The sequence below is a fragment of the Poecilia reticulata genome, linkage group LG19 (assembly GCF_000633615.1).
Source record: "Poecilia reticulata strain Guanapo linkage group LG19, Guppy_female_1.0+MT, whole genome shotgun sequence".
Lineage (NCBI taxonomy): Eukaryota > Metazoa > Chordata > Actinopteri > Cyprinodontiformes > Poeciliidae > Poecilia > Poecilia reticulata.
The window spans coordinates 14,542,568-14,559,805 of NC_024349.1; the positions used below are offsets into that span (position 1 = coordinate 14,542,568).

The following is a 17,238-nucleotide window of genomic DNA, read 5'->3' on the forward strand; positions in this document are numbered from 1 at the left end:
TAAATATTGAAAAGAAGGGGGTCCTAGTATTGAACCTTGGGGTACACCACATGTGACTTTTGACCTCTCTGATGAGAAGTTTCTACTTCTCATTTGTACTTCGTTACTTCCCACCACTGGTTATTCTTAAGCTTTATTCAGCTGGATGGAGCTGAATGAAAGACAATCCCGGAATGAAACATGTTGGTGGCTGCAAAAACATGAGACTAAAAGATTTACCTTCCAGCATGACAAGGACCCTAAACACATAATCAGAGCCATAATGGAGAGATTTAGATCAAAGGGTCTTGATGTTCACATACACCCTCAATCTAATGGGATTGAAGTATTTTGCAAAAGAGAATGTACAACAATGTCAGTCTTCAGGTGCRCCTTACCTCACCTATTTACAATTGCAAAAATAAGTTAGACACATTTTAAGTTAACCTATTCGAGTCTGGTGCATGAAGTGTCACATGCAACACGTCCTAACCTCACCCATTTTCTGACACTCTGTCCAACACTGACACAAAAGTTGCACTACTACTATATTTGGGTTTAGGAAAATCATGATGAATGTTCTCATTTTACAATTAAATTATGTTACATTTATTGTACTACAACACAAGCTTTGGGTGGAAAAAGGGCTGCCGTTTTCTACTTCTAATGTCCTCTGGGTTTAGKATATAACAATCCACATACTAATTGTTGTAATATTTGTGGGTCTCTTACATTGTAACCCTTAAAGTAGAAATAATAATATGTATTGTACAATCAATAGATATTTTTAAATTTCCATGTGTGATTATTAAAGTGTTTTTAACAGAATTTATTCAATGTAATTTACTATATCTACTATATTCTACAGCTCCTGTCATATGCTTAACTCCTCTCAACAAGGGCAAGAAAGTGTCAGTTACTTGATGCTTTAAAATAAGACCTGGTTGCACAAGTTTTAATCTTCTTTTTTTTTACATTGTTATGGTCAGATGGAAAAAAGATTGAGTTATTTGGCAGTGACAAAAAGTATACTTGAAAGTAGTAAGGTGAGGCTTTGAAACTCCCAGTGCATAAATGAGATGAAATGAGATATAAAGAGGGATGAGTGAAAGTAACACCCTTCAGTCTAGTCATTTTATGAAAGATGAGCTATTTTCTTGAAATGTTTGTATTCCCACATGCTCATTTTATTTGAAATGGATACCGTAAGTCATTTGGTTTATGTATTATGTCTTTGCAGCTTTGAGGGAACAAGAGTTTTTATGRATAAATGCTCAAAAAACAAGAGTCAGACAGCAACMAATTTKTCAATTTAGTTTTAAAATTAGCTTTTTACCCAACCTAAGTCTGTCACTTCTTAAAATCAGAAACACACTCTACAAAAAATCTGACTGTGTAACAATGCAAAATACCTGTCTGATCTGACATGTTTGGCATTTTGGACCATGTTAAAAGCTCAAGTAATGGTTACATTTTTATATATTTTGGAGTTTACAAATGTACAAACCTGTTTTGCACCTGAGTGCTATCAGTAACAAAAATAGTAGAAATTCACACATTAACACACTGGTATATTAAAAATAATTTCAAAAGTGSTTTTAAAAACAACGTGGTTCCGACTTTTAACGGATCAGTGTTGTTGATAGGATTATCAGATCACTGGGTGCTCAGGTAATTAGGTTAGTGTTCCTGGACACTCCACACAAACACTGCACGCTAACACTTTTTAAGCCTCAACACTTATCAGCACAAAATTTAGACAGAATAGCCAATTGTCTCACAAAATATTACACAGARAGAAAAGATTTGCAYGYCTAGTGGGACTTTTTTCTCTCCATTGTCAGCTACCGCGACTGTACTTATATCACAGATATTAGCTGGTAAAGAGGAAGTTCTGAAATGAACAGGATCAAATTGTAACCCATTGGTCCCCAAACTTTTGTGTTTCTGACCTAAAATTACAAGTGGTAGACTCATGACCTGCACTATTTGTTGCATTTACAAGCATTTTTGCTTTAACTAGAGAGAAATGCAATGTCAAAAACGCATTTTCAACAGCAAATAAACTGCCCCACAAGTGCTTTTATCCACTTTTAAGTGATGTTTTAATCTCTTTTAACATTTAAAAATATGCTTCACCGTTTATTGTTTATTGAATTAATTTTCAGAGGATATCGGCTCCCCACGTTTGATTTTGAGGAAGCACTGTTCAAACCAGTACTACTAGTGCATTTAATAAGTTATATTATCACATTAATTTATTTTAGAAATTCAGTTCAAAAAGTGAAACTTACATTTTGTATAGATTTCTAAACTCAAAGTGAGTGCTTTATTCTAATCTGAATGTCAGTCCAGTAAGTTATTTGGTATGACATTAAAACCATAAGAACAAAATAATGGAAAATGTTCTGTTTTTAAACATGTAAACTTTTAAATATCAGAAATGTACATACACTAATAGCAGTGACCAATGTCGACTGTAAAGAAACAAACTAAAATTTGATTGTTTTTTTAAACAAGTAGGTAAAGGAACACGTGTTTTAGAGTAATAAGAAGTCCAAATGAAATGCAAGAAACTTTATTTTAAAGAATCAATGTATACATACATTATATTTAAGTGCATCACCCAAGACTGAGTGGATMAATGACAATAATCAGGTGGGCTTTTTTCCCACTTAATTTAACTGAATATGTGAACTTGGAGAACATCTTAAGACATTCCATTTTAAGGGTCCCAGGAGGTTTTTCTGTCTGCTTCTGGAATAACAGTCCAGTTTGGGGACGGTGTCCCAGCAGCCAGCCAGTTGAAGTCGTCCACCTGGCTCCAGTTGTTTCKGTCCTGGTCCAGGCCAGACGCAGCAAAGTCCTGGTCCAGGGTGGGGTAAGACCAGCAGAAYGGGGCGAAGCTCACCCCCYGGCAGTCCTCGATGATGGCCCGGCTGGTGACGTGCAAGTACACCTTGGTGTCAGTGGTGTTGTGGGTCCTCAGCTGCTGGCAGGGGAAGCCTAGGACACTGTTGCTGCAGTGGTCCACGAACACAGAGGTAGCTACAGGTCCACAGAGAACCTCACAGGCTGCGATGTGTTTCAGGTGCAGGGTGCTGGGAGAACCATACAGACGAACCTTGCAGTTGGTCAGGTGAGTCAGCAGCACATCTCTGTTTTGGATCTCGTCTGACGTCTTTGTCAGAGACTCGTTGCTTATGTTGGAGAAGCCAGTCTGCTCTGAGATTGTAGCTTCATCCACCTTGGTGACACCTAAACTCACAGTCTCAGATGAAGGAGGAGGAGGAGAATCAGAGACCTTCTCCGCAGCTTTGGTTCTCGATCTAAATGCGAACTTTTTCTTGGGCAAGGCCTCCTCTCTGGTCTCATTCAGAGATGCCTGGAGCTTTTGCAGAGCACCCTGAGCTACTCTTATTTGGTACTGGCTCAGAAATATCATGCTGTCGTTCAGAAATTTCTGTAGCTGCGTCATCTTGGCCGTGGCCTCYTCCAGTTTCTGGGTCACAGTGGGTCGGTCAGCTCCAGAACAGCCGGAAAGAAGCTCCYGGATACCGGCTCGCTCCGCATTGAAAGAGCTCACAAAATATTCACTCTTCTCCTCAGCCACCGACTGGCTCTGTCTCGCCTCTTTTCTTCGTTCAACGTCTTCTGCCAACACCTGCTGACGTTTCTCAATTCGCTCATGTAGTTTGGCGGCTGCATTTCGGTCATAAAACCCATTTTCTTCACTTGTTTTCAGAGTCGCATCCATGTTGATACGGTGACGGATGTGATGTCACAACCACTATAAGGATATTGTAGTGGCACACTGCCACCTGCTGGTAAGGAGGCCTTACAGAAAAACTTCTAAAACCTGTAAATCTGTAAAAAAAAATCATAAAATCATAAAAGCTATTTTATGTGAATTCAACTCAAATGTTATACAACTACATTTCTCAAAAAAAATTATGTTTTCAGGAGTTTCTTCTGATTACTATGACAAGAGCCCAACATTCAGGATTTGTAATGCAGAAATGTTATGTTAAGGCCTAATAATAGTGGGAAAGACCACTGACTTAACAGTTGTCAAGCAGACAAACATGGACAGGGGAAGTCACAAAAGGTACTTGTTAAAAATTTCTGGTTATTCACATAGGTYTGTAAGCATGTTAATGATAAGTTGAGASGAAGGAAAAAGTGACACAACACGGATCATAGTGACCAGGGCAAATTTATGGGCCGCCCAAAGGCTGTCATAATTTAACCAAAAGAGTATCAATGTCCATAAATACACATTGATTTCTAGCTTTTAACTTTTTTCTATGCTTTATTTAACTTTTTTAAACAATACAATAGTCAGAGCTTCGTGGGCTACCACATACAGACCATATCAAGTACATATCACTGTTACAACAGTCATACCCCTTCTGATAAGCAACTCTTGAAAGTGAGACATCATCAGAAGCATCTCATCTGGACTAAAGAGAAAAAAAGTTGTTGCTGAAAATGGTTTTGTGAATTAATGATGAAATTTGTTAAAACGAGTGAATAAAGAGATTGATTAAAAACACTGTAAACTTAGCTCCATATCTGATGCTGACAACACCCCTGTGTGTCATGCGACCTAACTTTGTGTTTTCAGGCCAATGTACTGACACTCTTAGCTTTAACTATGTAATTTCAGGGAAAGAATTAAATATTTACCGTATCCAATTTACCTCTTGTCACAATTTATCAGAGTTCAATGCACCACAAATATTGACAGAAAATGTTTCTAAAGTTATAAAACTTGTTGTATATTACAGAAAATTATATAAATATATAGAGAGAAAGAGAGAGAAAAYGAGAGAGAGGAAGAGTCATTTTAATAATGTTGTAATATTGCCAGGATGTTAGAGTAGCTATTTCACATTAGTTCTGATTTGTTCTTTTCATGGACTTTTATTAATAACTTCTTTGTTTGAAAGATTGCGTTGACATGATCACCATTCTCTTTGGTTTGGATGCTATGCAGCTAGAATTTTTGCTGTCACTATTTCACTTTTTGACAGCTGTTTTGATGCGTAACCTTGGGAACCAGGTATTACTTTTACATCTGGGAGCAGCTGATTAGTATCTCAAAAGCTCAAATACCTGAACTACAACCCAAGTCCCAGAGGGGTTGGAAAGAAGGCTTCATAGATGCAGAGCAGGATCAAAGAGCAGATATACAGAAGGAGGAAGTTCAAACCTTCTCTTCCATAATGGGGAAGGGTCATATCATATCCCTGACTTCAACAGTTATCTACCCAGCTTTCTAACTATATGGTCAGACATAAATTTAAAGAGGAAAACCAAAAGCAGATACAATGGATTAGCAGTGCTGTTGAGCTGAGCTGTTGCTGTCATACAGCAACATATTTCAGTCAGAGGTTTGAGATTCGTTGCAACACTGACTGCTACTGGARATCCCTTCCGCGACTCTGAAGATACTTGGATTATGTAAGTTATAACAATATTTAATTTCCCTTTGAGATAAATATTGTATTTTCTAACTGCATTGAATATGCAAGTTTTTACGTCTTCAGGTATTTTATAATCTTATAGTTGGACACAATAACCCTTTGTTTGTGTGTGTGTGTGCGCGCGCGCGCGTGTGTGTGTGTGTGTTTTTTTTAAGCCAAACATTAAATAGCCTAAATAATTGGAGATATTAAATGGAAATAAAACTTTAAATTTGGCCTGGTTTTGCTGAAGTTGGATCACATGTTTATACCTGAGGAACGTCAAGGTGTGGTAAACACAGGACCGCCCTCTACTGTTGGTCATGATAAAGTATATGTCTTTTATTCACTGGCGTATGAAAATATATTCTATGATATATAAAATACAACTTGATGTAACGTTACTTTTTATAAATAAATTATCAGNATTAAAAACACTGTAAACTTAGCTCCATATCTGATGCTGACAACACCCCTGTGTGTCATGCGACCTAACTTTGTGTTTTCAGGCCAATGTACTGACACTCTTAGCTTTAACTATGTAATTTCAGGGAAAGAATTAAATATTTACCGTATCCAATTTACCTCTTGTCACAATTTATCAGAGTTCAATGCACCACAAATATTGACAGAAAATGTTTCTAAAGTTATAAAACTTGTTGTATATTACAGAAAATTATATAAATATATAGAGAGAAAGAGAGAGAAAAYGAGAGAGAGGAAGAGTCATTTTAATAATGTTGTAATATTGCCAGGATGTTAGAGTAGCTATTTCACATTAGTTCTGATTTGTTCTTTTCATGGACTTTTATTAATAACTTCTTTGTTTGAAAGATTGCGTTGACATGATCACCATTCTCTTTGGTTTGGATGCTATGCAGCTAGAATTTTTGCTGTCACTATTTCACTTTTTGACAGCTGTTTTGATGCGTAACCTTGGGAACCAGGTATTACTTTTACATCTGGGAGCAGCTGATTAGTATCTCAAAAGCTCAAATACCTGAACTACAACCCAAGTCCCAGAGGGGTTGGAAAGAAGGCTTCATAGATGCAGAGCAGGATCAAAGAGCAGATATACAGAAGGAGGAAGTTCAAACCTTCTCTTCCATAATGGGGAAGGGTCATATCATATCCCTGACTTCAACAGTTATCTACCCAGCTTTCTAACTATATGGTCAGACATAAATTTAAAGAGGAAAACCAAAAGCAGATACAATGGATTAGCAGTGCTGTTGAGCTGAGCTGTTGCTGTCATACAGCAACATATTTCAGTCAGAGGTTTGAGATTCGTTGCAACACTGACTGCTACTGGARATCCCTTCCGCGACTCTGAAGATACTTGGATTATGTAAGTTATAACAATATTTAATTTCCCTTTGAGATAAATATTGTATTTTCTAACTGCATTGAATATGCAAGTTTTTACGTCTTCAGGTATTTTATAATCTTATAGTTGGACACAATAACCCTTTGTTTGTGTGTGTGTGTGCGCGCGCGCGCGTGTGTGTGTGTGTGTTTTTTTTAAGCCAAACATTAAATAGCCTAAATAATTGGAGATATTAAATGGAAATAAAACTTTAAATTTGGCCTGGTTTTGCTGAAGTTGGATCACATGTTTATACCTGAGGAACGTCAAGGTGTGGTAAACACAGGACCGCCCTCTACTGTTGGTCATGATAAAGTATATGTCTTTTATTCACTGGCGTATGAAAATATATTCTATGATATATAAAATACAACTTGATGTAACGTTACTTTTTATAAATAAATTATCAGTGTTTGTATATTTCCCGTAAAAATATGTGGGATCGTTTGGTGTCGTTGAGCTCCGCTGATTTCGCTGTATGCATTACCCCAGCGACCCGTGCGGTGATGGCGAGGAAACCCCGTTGACAAGACACTGCTTTTTCATGACGGTGAGTTCCCCTTTGAGTGTATTATAATTTTGTGATAAAAATTTCAAGGAAAAAACACACACAGGCTCCTTCCTCCCTTCCTTCAGGGAGGGAAGAGAGTTTGAGCGGAGAGAAAAATCTATCCGAGACAGAACAGGGACAGTGAGAAAAATATATGAGTGGGAGAGGGAGAAGAAGGAGGAGGAGGAGAAGGAGGGGGGAGCAAATTAAAAGTTGCCAAATGGAGATATTGGGTTTCAAGAGGAGTGAGACAGGAGTAAAGGGTTTGCCTCTTTTCAGTMGTCTTTATGTTATGCTAATCGGGATAAATATTTATGGCTCAACGCGGTTTAGTCCTTTAGCCATTCCAGCGAATTCCAGCTGACGGTTTCAAAACAGGCGTCGACGACATTGCGGCTAGCTAACCTGACAGCAAGAACAGGCCGAGGGTTGAAGCTGAAAATGCGGCGTCCGAGACTGAAGAGCGACCCAACCGAGGGTGAAACCTGTYCTAACGCCCGAAAATAAACCTCTCCGCTCGGCACAAAAGTGACGGTGTTGTGTATTTTCCCGTGCTGGCGGGTGAGCCAAGCATCGAGGGCAAATGAAGGCTTCCCCCTCTCGGAGCAGGGAAAGAAAATGCGTCAGAGACGAACGGGCGTTTTGTCCTGCTTCAATGCGATTATCTTTTTCTCGATTCGGTTTATTTTGTGGAGGGATTGAAACCTACAAACGCAACTTCTCAGCAACCGCTTTATTTAAAAACACCAGCGTTTAAACAACAACCAAAGAAGCTCGGACTCAAAAGCAGTTTTTTTTCTGCGGTGTTACCTACATGCTAGGACGGATTTTCGGAAATATCCGCAMTAGACTACAACAAAACGTTTAAAAATACCCGCATAGGAATGCTCGTATTTGTTAACGTTTCATTTCAAAACCTGCTCAACAYCTGAATAAAAAAGATTTAGTTCAGGGTGGTAACGACAATTGTTTTTAACTGGAAATGGACTTCCAACCTCATCTTGTTTTTATGACCCTAGCTTAATTTTGGTTAAACATAGGAGTAGAGACAGCTGTTAACCTTATAATTTGCTTTCTTAAGTATACAATATTACCGTTTTTTTCCTCACTAGCTTTCCATATTTATGTAGCTTTCCATATTTATTCTTAATCTAGTAAATTAATATATCTAATCTATAGCCATTTTAAGTGTTTGTTTTCCGTTTCTATGCTATAATCGTCGCCTTTTAGCAACAAAATAGTCGGAAGTTGTTTAAAGGGGTTAAAAGCTTAACTTCGGCGTGTTTTTTTTTCTTGTATTCACTCACAATTTAGCAAACAATTCTTAGTTTTTGGTACAGTTTCCCACTCTGTCTTTGTTCACCCAGAATCAAAGATGGTGGCTGAGCGTGGTGCGGCTACAAAGACAGCCCCATGGTGTGGTACAGCCATTTTGTAGTGCTGCAGTTGCTTCCACACATGCCCACACAATGACCAAACTCTTACAATAACTGATCAGAATAAAGTCTTTCACTGCTTTTTCCACAGTGCTACAGGGAGTTTGCTTTCCTGACACTGTTTTACAGAGCTCTGCCATATAATTATTCAAATACTCCACATATTACAGCACACCAATTCTGGCTGATACATAAAGCCATTCAGCTGGACATTGAAATACAAATCTCTATATAATGTGTATATTACATAAGCCAGCATTTGCACCTGATTGTAAGTTTTTACACTGCAAGCACAAGTTATAATCAGTGAAGGGCAGCAGAGAAGAGTAATGGGAGGGAGTCTGTGTGTCAAAAGCATTTGTAGGAGTGGTGAAAGCCCTCCTGTTCTTCACTTGTGTACTGAATAACAAATGTCCCCTTCCACTGCCTTATTTCACCCTCTAAATGTGTGTTACAGGTTGCCATACTCACTATTTGCAATAACYCTGGCCAACAACCTTGTAAATTTACTAAAAACAGTTTTTYACACTGCAGCCCAGCCTGTTACAAGAGAATAAGGCTRTTACATGACTGAATCCATGCTTCCTGGTGGACATCTTGTGAGTTACATGCCCCTACTATTATCATCATCACACTGTACAGAATGCCAACATCAGCATGATTGTTATATTTACTCTGGGCTTTTAAAGGTTTATTGTGACCATTCTTTCATGGTGGAATGTTCCTACAACAAATGGCTGCTATGAAAACAAGTTATTACTTGTCCAAACTGAGTCAAAATGATACATACCAATATGTACATACATTATTTAGTCTGAATCCTTTTGGAGTGGTCATAATGGTTCTAGAATGTATTTTAATGTGGCAAAGCCTCAGTGCGGCAATGTTGACTAATGTTGAAAACCCCGTAACTGATGTTCTCAAAACACTTATGCACAAGTCAATAGGTCTAGGAAGACACCAGAGTCATCGCGACAGTTAAGGGRTTAATTCAGTAGTAAGGTTCAAGAAATTCAGTGACGACCCAGAAAAGAGAGCCATAGATTTATATGCATTCTTGCTTTTTAAGAAAATTAGCARTTTTTCTTAAAAAAACAAAATGCAGATTTTATGACTATTGKTTCAAACAGTTTTCTGGAGAGAAGTTATATTGTCAGACAATATAAAGAATAACTTATTTGAACGCAATGRCGGGACAAGATGTTTGATCAAGTCAAGATGAGTCTTTCTAACCTTAGACTGTTGTGGTAATATCACGCTGTTGGTGTTTTGCTTCCAGTGRTACTGGTGCTTTACTCAAAGCTGATRGACGTAGCTCCATAGTCYGTCAGTGTCCTCTAAAATTAACATTTAGGTAGTTCAAACCTTTATACAGTTTTGTTTCATCAGGACTAAAATGCTAAACACATCAAATCTTATTTACAAAGGGATATTTCAGGCTATCAATAAGCTATYATAGTCTCTACCAAAACTTCCATCAGTCTTAGCAAAAGAGTGCAGCAATGTACAAAATTACAATCGTCATGCCAATGCAAATTTTATGTGCAATACTGCAGCCAGAAAATGCTGTTAAAATACAATGTTTGATAGTATATCACTTCTCAAGTGCTCTGCTATGACACCCAAAATGCGTAAAGTTCCTAATTGCACAGTGTTTCACTTCCTCTACACCACATCTGGACTTGAGGAACTGAGACAGTAAAGTTGAATAATGGAGATTAATTGCAACATTGAAATTTAAAATGTTCATTATGTTCATTTCTACCAACCAATTTAAATTAACTCTGTCAATTCTGCCAAGAAGAGTGGTTTAATGTCTGGAAGAACATTTGTTTCTACCGAAGTATAATGCAACCATAATTCAAACASGCTTTTAATTTTATAGATGCATGTGTTGGAGGTGCAACTTGCTAAGGAACATTTAAACAACTAATATTGAGATTGTGTGTACATCTTTGCCTGTTTGCATAATTTGTATAATGTGCGAACTGAAGAAAATYCATTATTCAARATGGTGCACKTAATTTWGGCTCATACGTCATTGCAGTTGTTAATTACGTAATCATTTCACCTTGAAAAATGAATGGTCCACATAAAAAGTCAAAAGCCACAAATGATCATGTCWTTCAGCTCTGTGATTAGCTTATGCAAACCCGCAGAGGAATAAGAAGTGACTAGTATATGGCAGATCTCCCACTATACACATACCGGCATAAAAAAAATCCTGACGTTTTTACTCGACATCATTTCAGGTGTCATGGATGATGACGACGATCGCCGTCTTCTGGATATTTTAGGGTAAAARAAACACCTGTTTTTCCTTCCTAAAGTGATGCAAAATCAATGCACAAAATGCTCACACTAAAGTTTATAAAGTTAATACTGATCTCTTCTCTTAAATTAATGTAGTTGACCTAAAGTCCTAACAAGATTTTTGGAAAAAAAGTTTTCACCAATTATTATGTGATTCACAAATGTAAACAATTTAATTTTGCCTGTTGTAAGTCTCCCTTCTTCACCATTTTCAGAGATGTGGAAGCATTGAACGATTATCTGCACGGCAGTAATAGCAAGTCTGTAAGTGGCATTTTGCTGAACATTTTCAACCATTTACATATTTTGTAAAAAATCAGCAGACTGGTAATCTTAAGTGGGGTTTTTTTTTTCAATAGATTGGAGAAGATGACGTGGCAAATGCAGCTTATGGGTCAGATGGATCTTTTTTCACTAATGAGACAGTGAGTATATATGCGTATTTCCACCAAAGTAAAATACAATCATGATTCAAACAAGAATTATAAAAGTGGTTGCAGTTGAAAGAATGAATTTTATGGGCTTACATTGCAATTAAGTATCAGGTTTTTACTGAATGCTTGAAAATTCTCTTGCACCATACATACAAGCCATGATTTAACTTTATTGCACTATTATTAATGACAAATCTCAAATACCAATTTTCTTTCTAGTTCAGGATTGTCTTGTACAAGAAAAAAAATATTTTGACAGTTGTATGAAAAACAAATTTTTTCAGGAATAAATATAAGGTATTTAAAGTTAAATATACAATAATACCAACTCTTTTAATGTTTCCTTCAGACTGGCTGCAACACTGGCCTCAAGGATGGCTCTTCTTCAATGGGTGAATTTGTGGAGGATCCAGCTGGAGGAGGCCTCCACCTCTCTAGTAGCCTCTCTTTTATCGAGGATGAGCTGGGGGCTGGGAGCTCYCCTGAAGGGGTGGACCTTGGTGCAGAGGATCAGCCGTTTGACATTCTGCAGAAGTCTTTATTGGAAGCTGACATTACGGAGCAGACTTTGGCCCAGGAGGCCATGTTGGACTGCCAGCCAGCTCCAAATCTCGTGCAAGCTCCAGTTCCCTTCTCCTCCCAGCTGGTCTCTGGGGCTTATGGAGGAGGAGTGGGTGTGGTAACCACTGCGACAGCTGCATTCCCAGCAGGCCAGGTACTGCAAGGAGTACCTCCACTGGCCAATGGCTCTACACAGCATATCCAGGTCTTGGGCTCGTTTGGGGCAAGTGGAGGTGTAATGACTCTGAGCAGCTTGGAAAGAACWCCTCAGATTGTTCTAAGGCCAGGAGTGCCTGTTGCTCCAGCGGTGACTGCAGCAGGGGGGCAGGTCTTTGCCCCAACCCAAGGGCAGGTGGGCTTACCTTTCAAAAACATCCCCCTTCAAAACATCATAATTCAGCGAGGACCTGGAGGGACACAGGCTATCGTTAGACCAATCCAGCCTAAACCCTCTCAAGCTGCGTCCCAGACTGTTTTCAGCCTAGGTCTTCAACCCACTCCCTCTACACTGAGTAGTGTTGTAAAYGCTAACACTGTTACTCCTGGAGGACAGTATACAGCTAATGGTTCAATAGTTGTGCAACCACCAATGGACCAGCAACAAATGCAGGCCCAGACAAATATATCACAAGGACAATTCTTACTACCCAACTCTTTGACACTTACTCCGTCCAACGCCATCCACAATGGCTCTGCCAATCCCAGCTCAAGCACCCTAATTGCCAACCAACCCACAGTGCAGATTGCACCAGGGCAGAACTTCTCTGCACCAGGAAGTCAGCTAATCCTAAACCAGGGAGTAGTAAGTGGGACTCAGGTTGTAGGGACCGTGACTCAGACATGGTCGGGAGTTTCCTGTGCGAGCTCCACACCCGTACAAACGTCCTGCGCTCCTGGGCGTYTGACTCTGGTCGGGTCGATCGGGGGTCAAGGCCAGGCATCCTCTTGCCCAGTGCAGCGCCTTTTAGTGACTCAAACCCAGAACTGCACTTCTCTGTCTCCTTTACCCAGCAATGTGACACAGGAACAAAAAGATTTTAGACAGGTATAGTTGTCAAATATCCGTTATTTYSTCTGTTTTAAACTCTTATTTGATGAACCTGACTTTTCTCTGCAGAATTCCTTATCACCTGCATTCAAACAGGYGCAGGCCAGCAACATTCATGGTAATTAAAACTATCTGCCTTATGGCGTTATATTTTTAATGCATTTTGAAGTCATATCTGTTAAAATTTGAACTCATTTTTTTATTTGTCTACCTTAGCCCTGAAAACCATAACACAAGATTTAACGCTAAACTCTGAGGTATGTTCAATAGTGATTTTATATGAATGTCTTTAATCTTAATGTGGAGATGATGTAACAACACATGCATGATTTTTCTCCTTTTTTTTTTTTTTGTCTTCATAGAAAAGGCTAACGAGGACAGAACAGTGAGTTTTCACACGCTGTGATATGCAGGTTTTGTTAAGAGTTTAGTGGTTAGTTGGTGTCTGAAGTTTGTATCTTTTTTTGTCCCAAATTCAAAAGGGTTCTTCATCAGCTGAGGAGGGATCACGCCGGAGTTCARAACCCAAATCGACGAAAGTTCACATCAGTTGAAGACGCGTTGCAAAGACTACTCCCTTACCACGTGTTCCAGGGCGCTCCGCCATGTCAGGACGAGTTCTCGCAAGGTAAAGTTGTAAAAAAAACAAACAAACAAAAAAACAGACTTCACTTCATTTTGGCAAGGAAGACTGAGACTAGCTCTGAACTATGTGCTTGAAAATTCCCAGTGGATGATGAGTTCGAGGACGTTGCGACTCAGGTGGTGACAAAGACCCAGACCATGGTCAATAAATACAGACGACTGCTGATGGTGGAGGCTGAAGTAAGAACGTGTTATTGAACTGGATTTAAGACAAGTAAAAGCTGAGCACAGGCATTATTTAATTGTTTGTTTTTATTGAACTTTAAATTATACAATAGAATAGAATATTATTGTTTGTGAAGTATCAAAGTATCAAAGATTTTTTTGTGTCCCTCTAACTTTTCTGCACACCTTATCATTGTGCTTCTTTGGACATTGGTTATATTTACAGAATTGATGAATTTAGAGGATAATTGGGGTGTTTTAGCTTAACTTTGGATTTCTTCCAGATCAAATTCAGCTTTTAAAACTCATTTGGCCTCTTTTGTCTGCAGCGTTCCAGCCCTTCATCAGAAATGGTGATGATCGACAGGACCTTCAACCAAGAGGAGCGCAGCAACCTGACACAGGACAAACGCATGGTGCTAGTGGATCCAGGTAGACACTTAAAAACCAGAAAATGYARTATGGTCATTTTAAGATTAAATGGACATGTTTGTATTTTTGAAATCAGGCTGAGTTKAGGGTTAAGCAGTTAATATGTTGTTGCCTATGGCAGATAAATCTCTTTGGGTCTTCATTTTGTGTAAATCCAGAATAATTGTTCTGGGAAGCTGAAGCTGACAACGGAGACAWAAAGTACTCCYAATTACYTCCAATCTGAAAAAGTCATGATGTCTTATGKAAACACTGTTTACAGTACACACTCAACAGTGCATTTCTTTTTTTTTAARRAMYKKWMYWRKYYWWWAAAAAAAAATTACAGGATTGCAAAAGGTAGGCTATTATTTCCTGGTTCGTGAACATCCARATCACTTAGTAAGGATTGAGGCTAGAAGGTGAAAACAGTAGTGAACAACTTGGATCAACACAAGAAGCAAGTTTTAAGGTGACTTGTCAGCTTTAGTGAACCTTATTCTGAGGAAGTAACCTTGGACAGATTCCTTCATGGATTCTAAAGCATTTCCWTGTAGATCACATGAACTTTTCCCCTAAGGATTAAAGCTCAGATGGCGTAAAGTGTTATGAGGATCAGACAGACGACCTCTTATCTCCCTCTGTTCAACTTTTATTCCTCTGGGAAATGTTCGGTCAGGCTGGGTAAAAATGCATCTGACTCCACACCAAATTTGGTCAAACATTGCTCTGCAAWGTGTTTATTAGAACCAAGCAATCACCTCGAAACTCCCTGATTTCCATTAATTCCAGTTTTAAAACTTTTAGATTGTGACAGAATGCATTAAAAATAATTGCTTTCATGTTGCTATTTTGTATTGTAGTTTTTCAGTTGTAGGGGGAATGCATTGAAGATGTGAGATTTTTGAACAGATGTGAGATTTTTGAGATTGAAGTTGTTTTTATGGTGGAACAGGATGGCTTTTGTCTCGTTTCCCATCAGACTAGTCGTCAGTTTCAGCCTCCAGCAACAACCAGTTAAATGTAGCTGCCAAGAGTTTTATAACATCGCCTTCAAAGATCTTTTAGGCCAAAAAAATGACTTAGGAAGGTGGCAATATTGTAAGTGGGATATTAACTGCTTACCTTTTAGCAGAACCACACTTGGAAAAAAATCTGAATTACCCCTTTTTACTTTTCAACAAAATGATTCTATGTAACCCCCACTGTTTTGTTCCAAGATGGCTTCCTTGAGGAATTCTGCTGTGGAACGAAATCCAAAGTTTTCCAAGATCCCCTTCCCTCTCAGTCGGAGAACACTTGCGACCAGTCAGAACAAGGCTCTGCGGAGCCAGAGCACAGAACAGACTTCCAGCCCGGGTTTGGAGACCCGGGAGGGGGCGGGGTTGCAGGAGCACTTCCCACAGACAGACTCCACCCGCCACACCTAGAGAACCAGAAGGTTTTGGAACTGAAGAGACCGCAGCAGAGCTTCGGGCCGGGCAGCGCCGGCAACAGCCCTGACGCTGCCAACAGTTAYGCGCAAGGTAAACGCTCGCCTTTTGCAGCAGCTGCAGGAGGACAGACTCACTCCCAGGTGTCGGCCCACCTCTCGTCCCAACCTCAGTACTCGCCCCATCTCGCCTCACCCCCTCACCCGGACACAGATTCTGCGTTAGAGGCGGCAGTCAACAGCATCCTCGAATGTTAAGACGGATTCTCCATATCATCCCTAATATGTATGATTTATGTTTTGTTTGTAGGTACATGTGTATTTTATTATTAGTTTTATTTTTTTTGTCAAACTCCAGTGTGGAGAAAGGTTTACTCTAGCGACACGCAGCCATGTAGCATTTGTGTAGTTTGCGTCGGAAGGTTTTAGAGGCATTACGTCWGCGAAGCATCAAAGGTGTAGTCGGGCACTTAAAAAGATCCGGGAATGTGTGCAATGAAGCAGAATAACAGATGCAAAAAAAAAATAAAAAAAAGAAGAAGAAGAAAAAATAAATTGTGTGTTGATTTAAAAATCTTTATTTGAAACTTTTGAATGCAGGAGCGTTCCTATCTTCACACATTTAACAGCTTGTGCCATTTAATTTTTCCTCAAACACATGGGCAGATGACGAGGAGGTGGCGGCTCTGTGCCTGACTCTAGGTTTTTATATGAAAAGTGTTTACACAAAGAAGTTCTATTCAGAAATAATTACTCCCTTCCCGTGTTCATAATTCCTTACAAACTTGAGCAGAGTGCTTCTGTGTTAAGTTTCCCTTTGAGATCACCTCAGTACAGACAGGTTCATGTAGAAATTTGCACTGAACACACCATAGTTTCAGGGTTTTTACATCAACGTTAGACCCACATTGTTAACCAGCACTAAAGTGYATCTGTTAATTTAATTTAGCAATTAAACTCAAAAAGTGAAACATTCATTGCACTTAAAGTGATACATTTKAAGTATTTATGTTATTTTGATGATTATGGTTTACGTCAAATAAAAACTCAGATGTCAGTTTCTCTGGTGATTCTTGAAGCAGCGACTGCAGCCACTGTCCATTGTCTTCTCGAAGTTGCTGTGATTCCTGTACTTTTTCCTTCCACTAAACTTTCYATTAATATGCATGTATTCAGAACTCTGGACAGCCAGCTTCTTTAGAAATTAGTTGGGGTTTTTTTTTGTGACATGCCATCCTGAGGTCAGCAGTCTTCCCCATGGCTGGGTTTTTATTGGTCTCATCTAATATTCACTTTCTAAGAAAGGGTTWYCATTAGCTGTATGTCAAAATCATCAAAATTAACAGAAATTAACACTTGAAATATATCACTTTGTGTGCAATGGATCTATATATGTGTCAGTTTTTGAACTGAATGACTGAAATACACCC

The 17,238-nt window shown here is 38.9% G+C and overlaps 2 protein-coding genes across 6 annotated transcripts; one reads left to right on the plus strand and one right to left on the minus strand.

Annotated features, from left to right (window-relative positions):
- Positions 1-2,541: 2,541 nt before the first annotated feature.
- tbcc (tubulin folding cofactor C) lies at positions 2,542-3,827 on the minus strand. Its single transcript, XM_008437246.2, has one exon. The coding sequence runs from the start codon at positions 3,734-3,736 to the stop codon at positions 2,705-2,707; it is 1,032 nt and encodes a 343-aa protein (XP_008435468.1). The 5' UTR covers positions 3,737-3,827; the 3' UTR covers positions 2,542-2,704.
- A 1,603-nt stretch (positions 3,828-5,430) lies between these two features.
- bicral (BICRA like chromatin remodeling complex associated protein) lies at positions 5,431-16,865 on the plus strand. 5 transcript variants are annotated; one of them, XM_008437250.1, is made up of 14 exons: positions 5,431-5,445; positions 7,306-7,363; positions 9,257-9,398; positions 11,052-11,097; positions 11,328-11,376; positions 11,472-11,537; positions 11,896-13,152; positions 13,225-13,273; positions 13,372-13,412; positions 13,518-13,540; positions 13,638-13,783; positions 13,886-13,980; positions 14,295-14,397; positions 15,597-16,865. In XM_008437250.1, the coding sequence occupies exons 4-14, from the start codon at positions 11,057-11,059 to the stop codon at positions 16,064-16,066; spliced, it is 2,340 nt and encodes a 779-aa protein (XP_008435472.1). In that variant the 5' UTR covers positions 5,431-5,445; positions 7,306-7,363; positions 9,257-9,398; positions 11,052-11,056; the 3' UTR covers positions 16,067-16,865. The 5 variants fall into 5 exon arrangements, with proteins under 5 accessions (XP_008435472.1, XP_008435470.1, XP_008435471.1 ...); XM_008437248.2 differs by lacking the exon at positions 5,431-5,445 and adding an exon at positions 6,282-6,795; XM_008437249.2 differs by lacking the exon at positions 5,431-5,445 and adding an exon at positions 6,283-6,795 and having other exon boundaries at positions 9,334-9,398.
- The last annotated feature ends 373 nt before the right edge of the window (positions 16,866-17,238 follow it).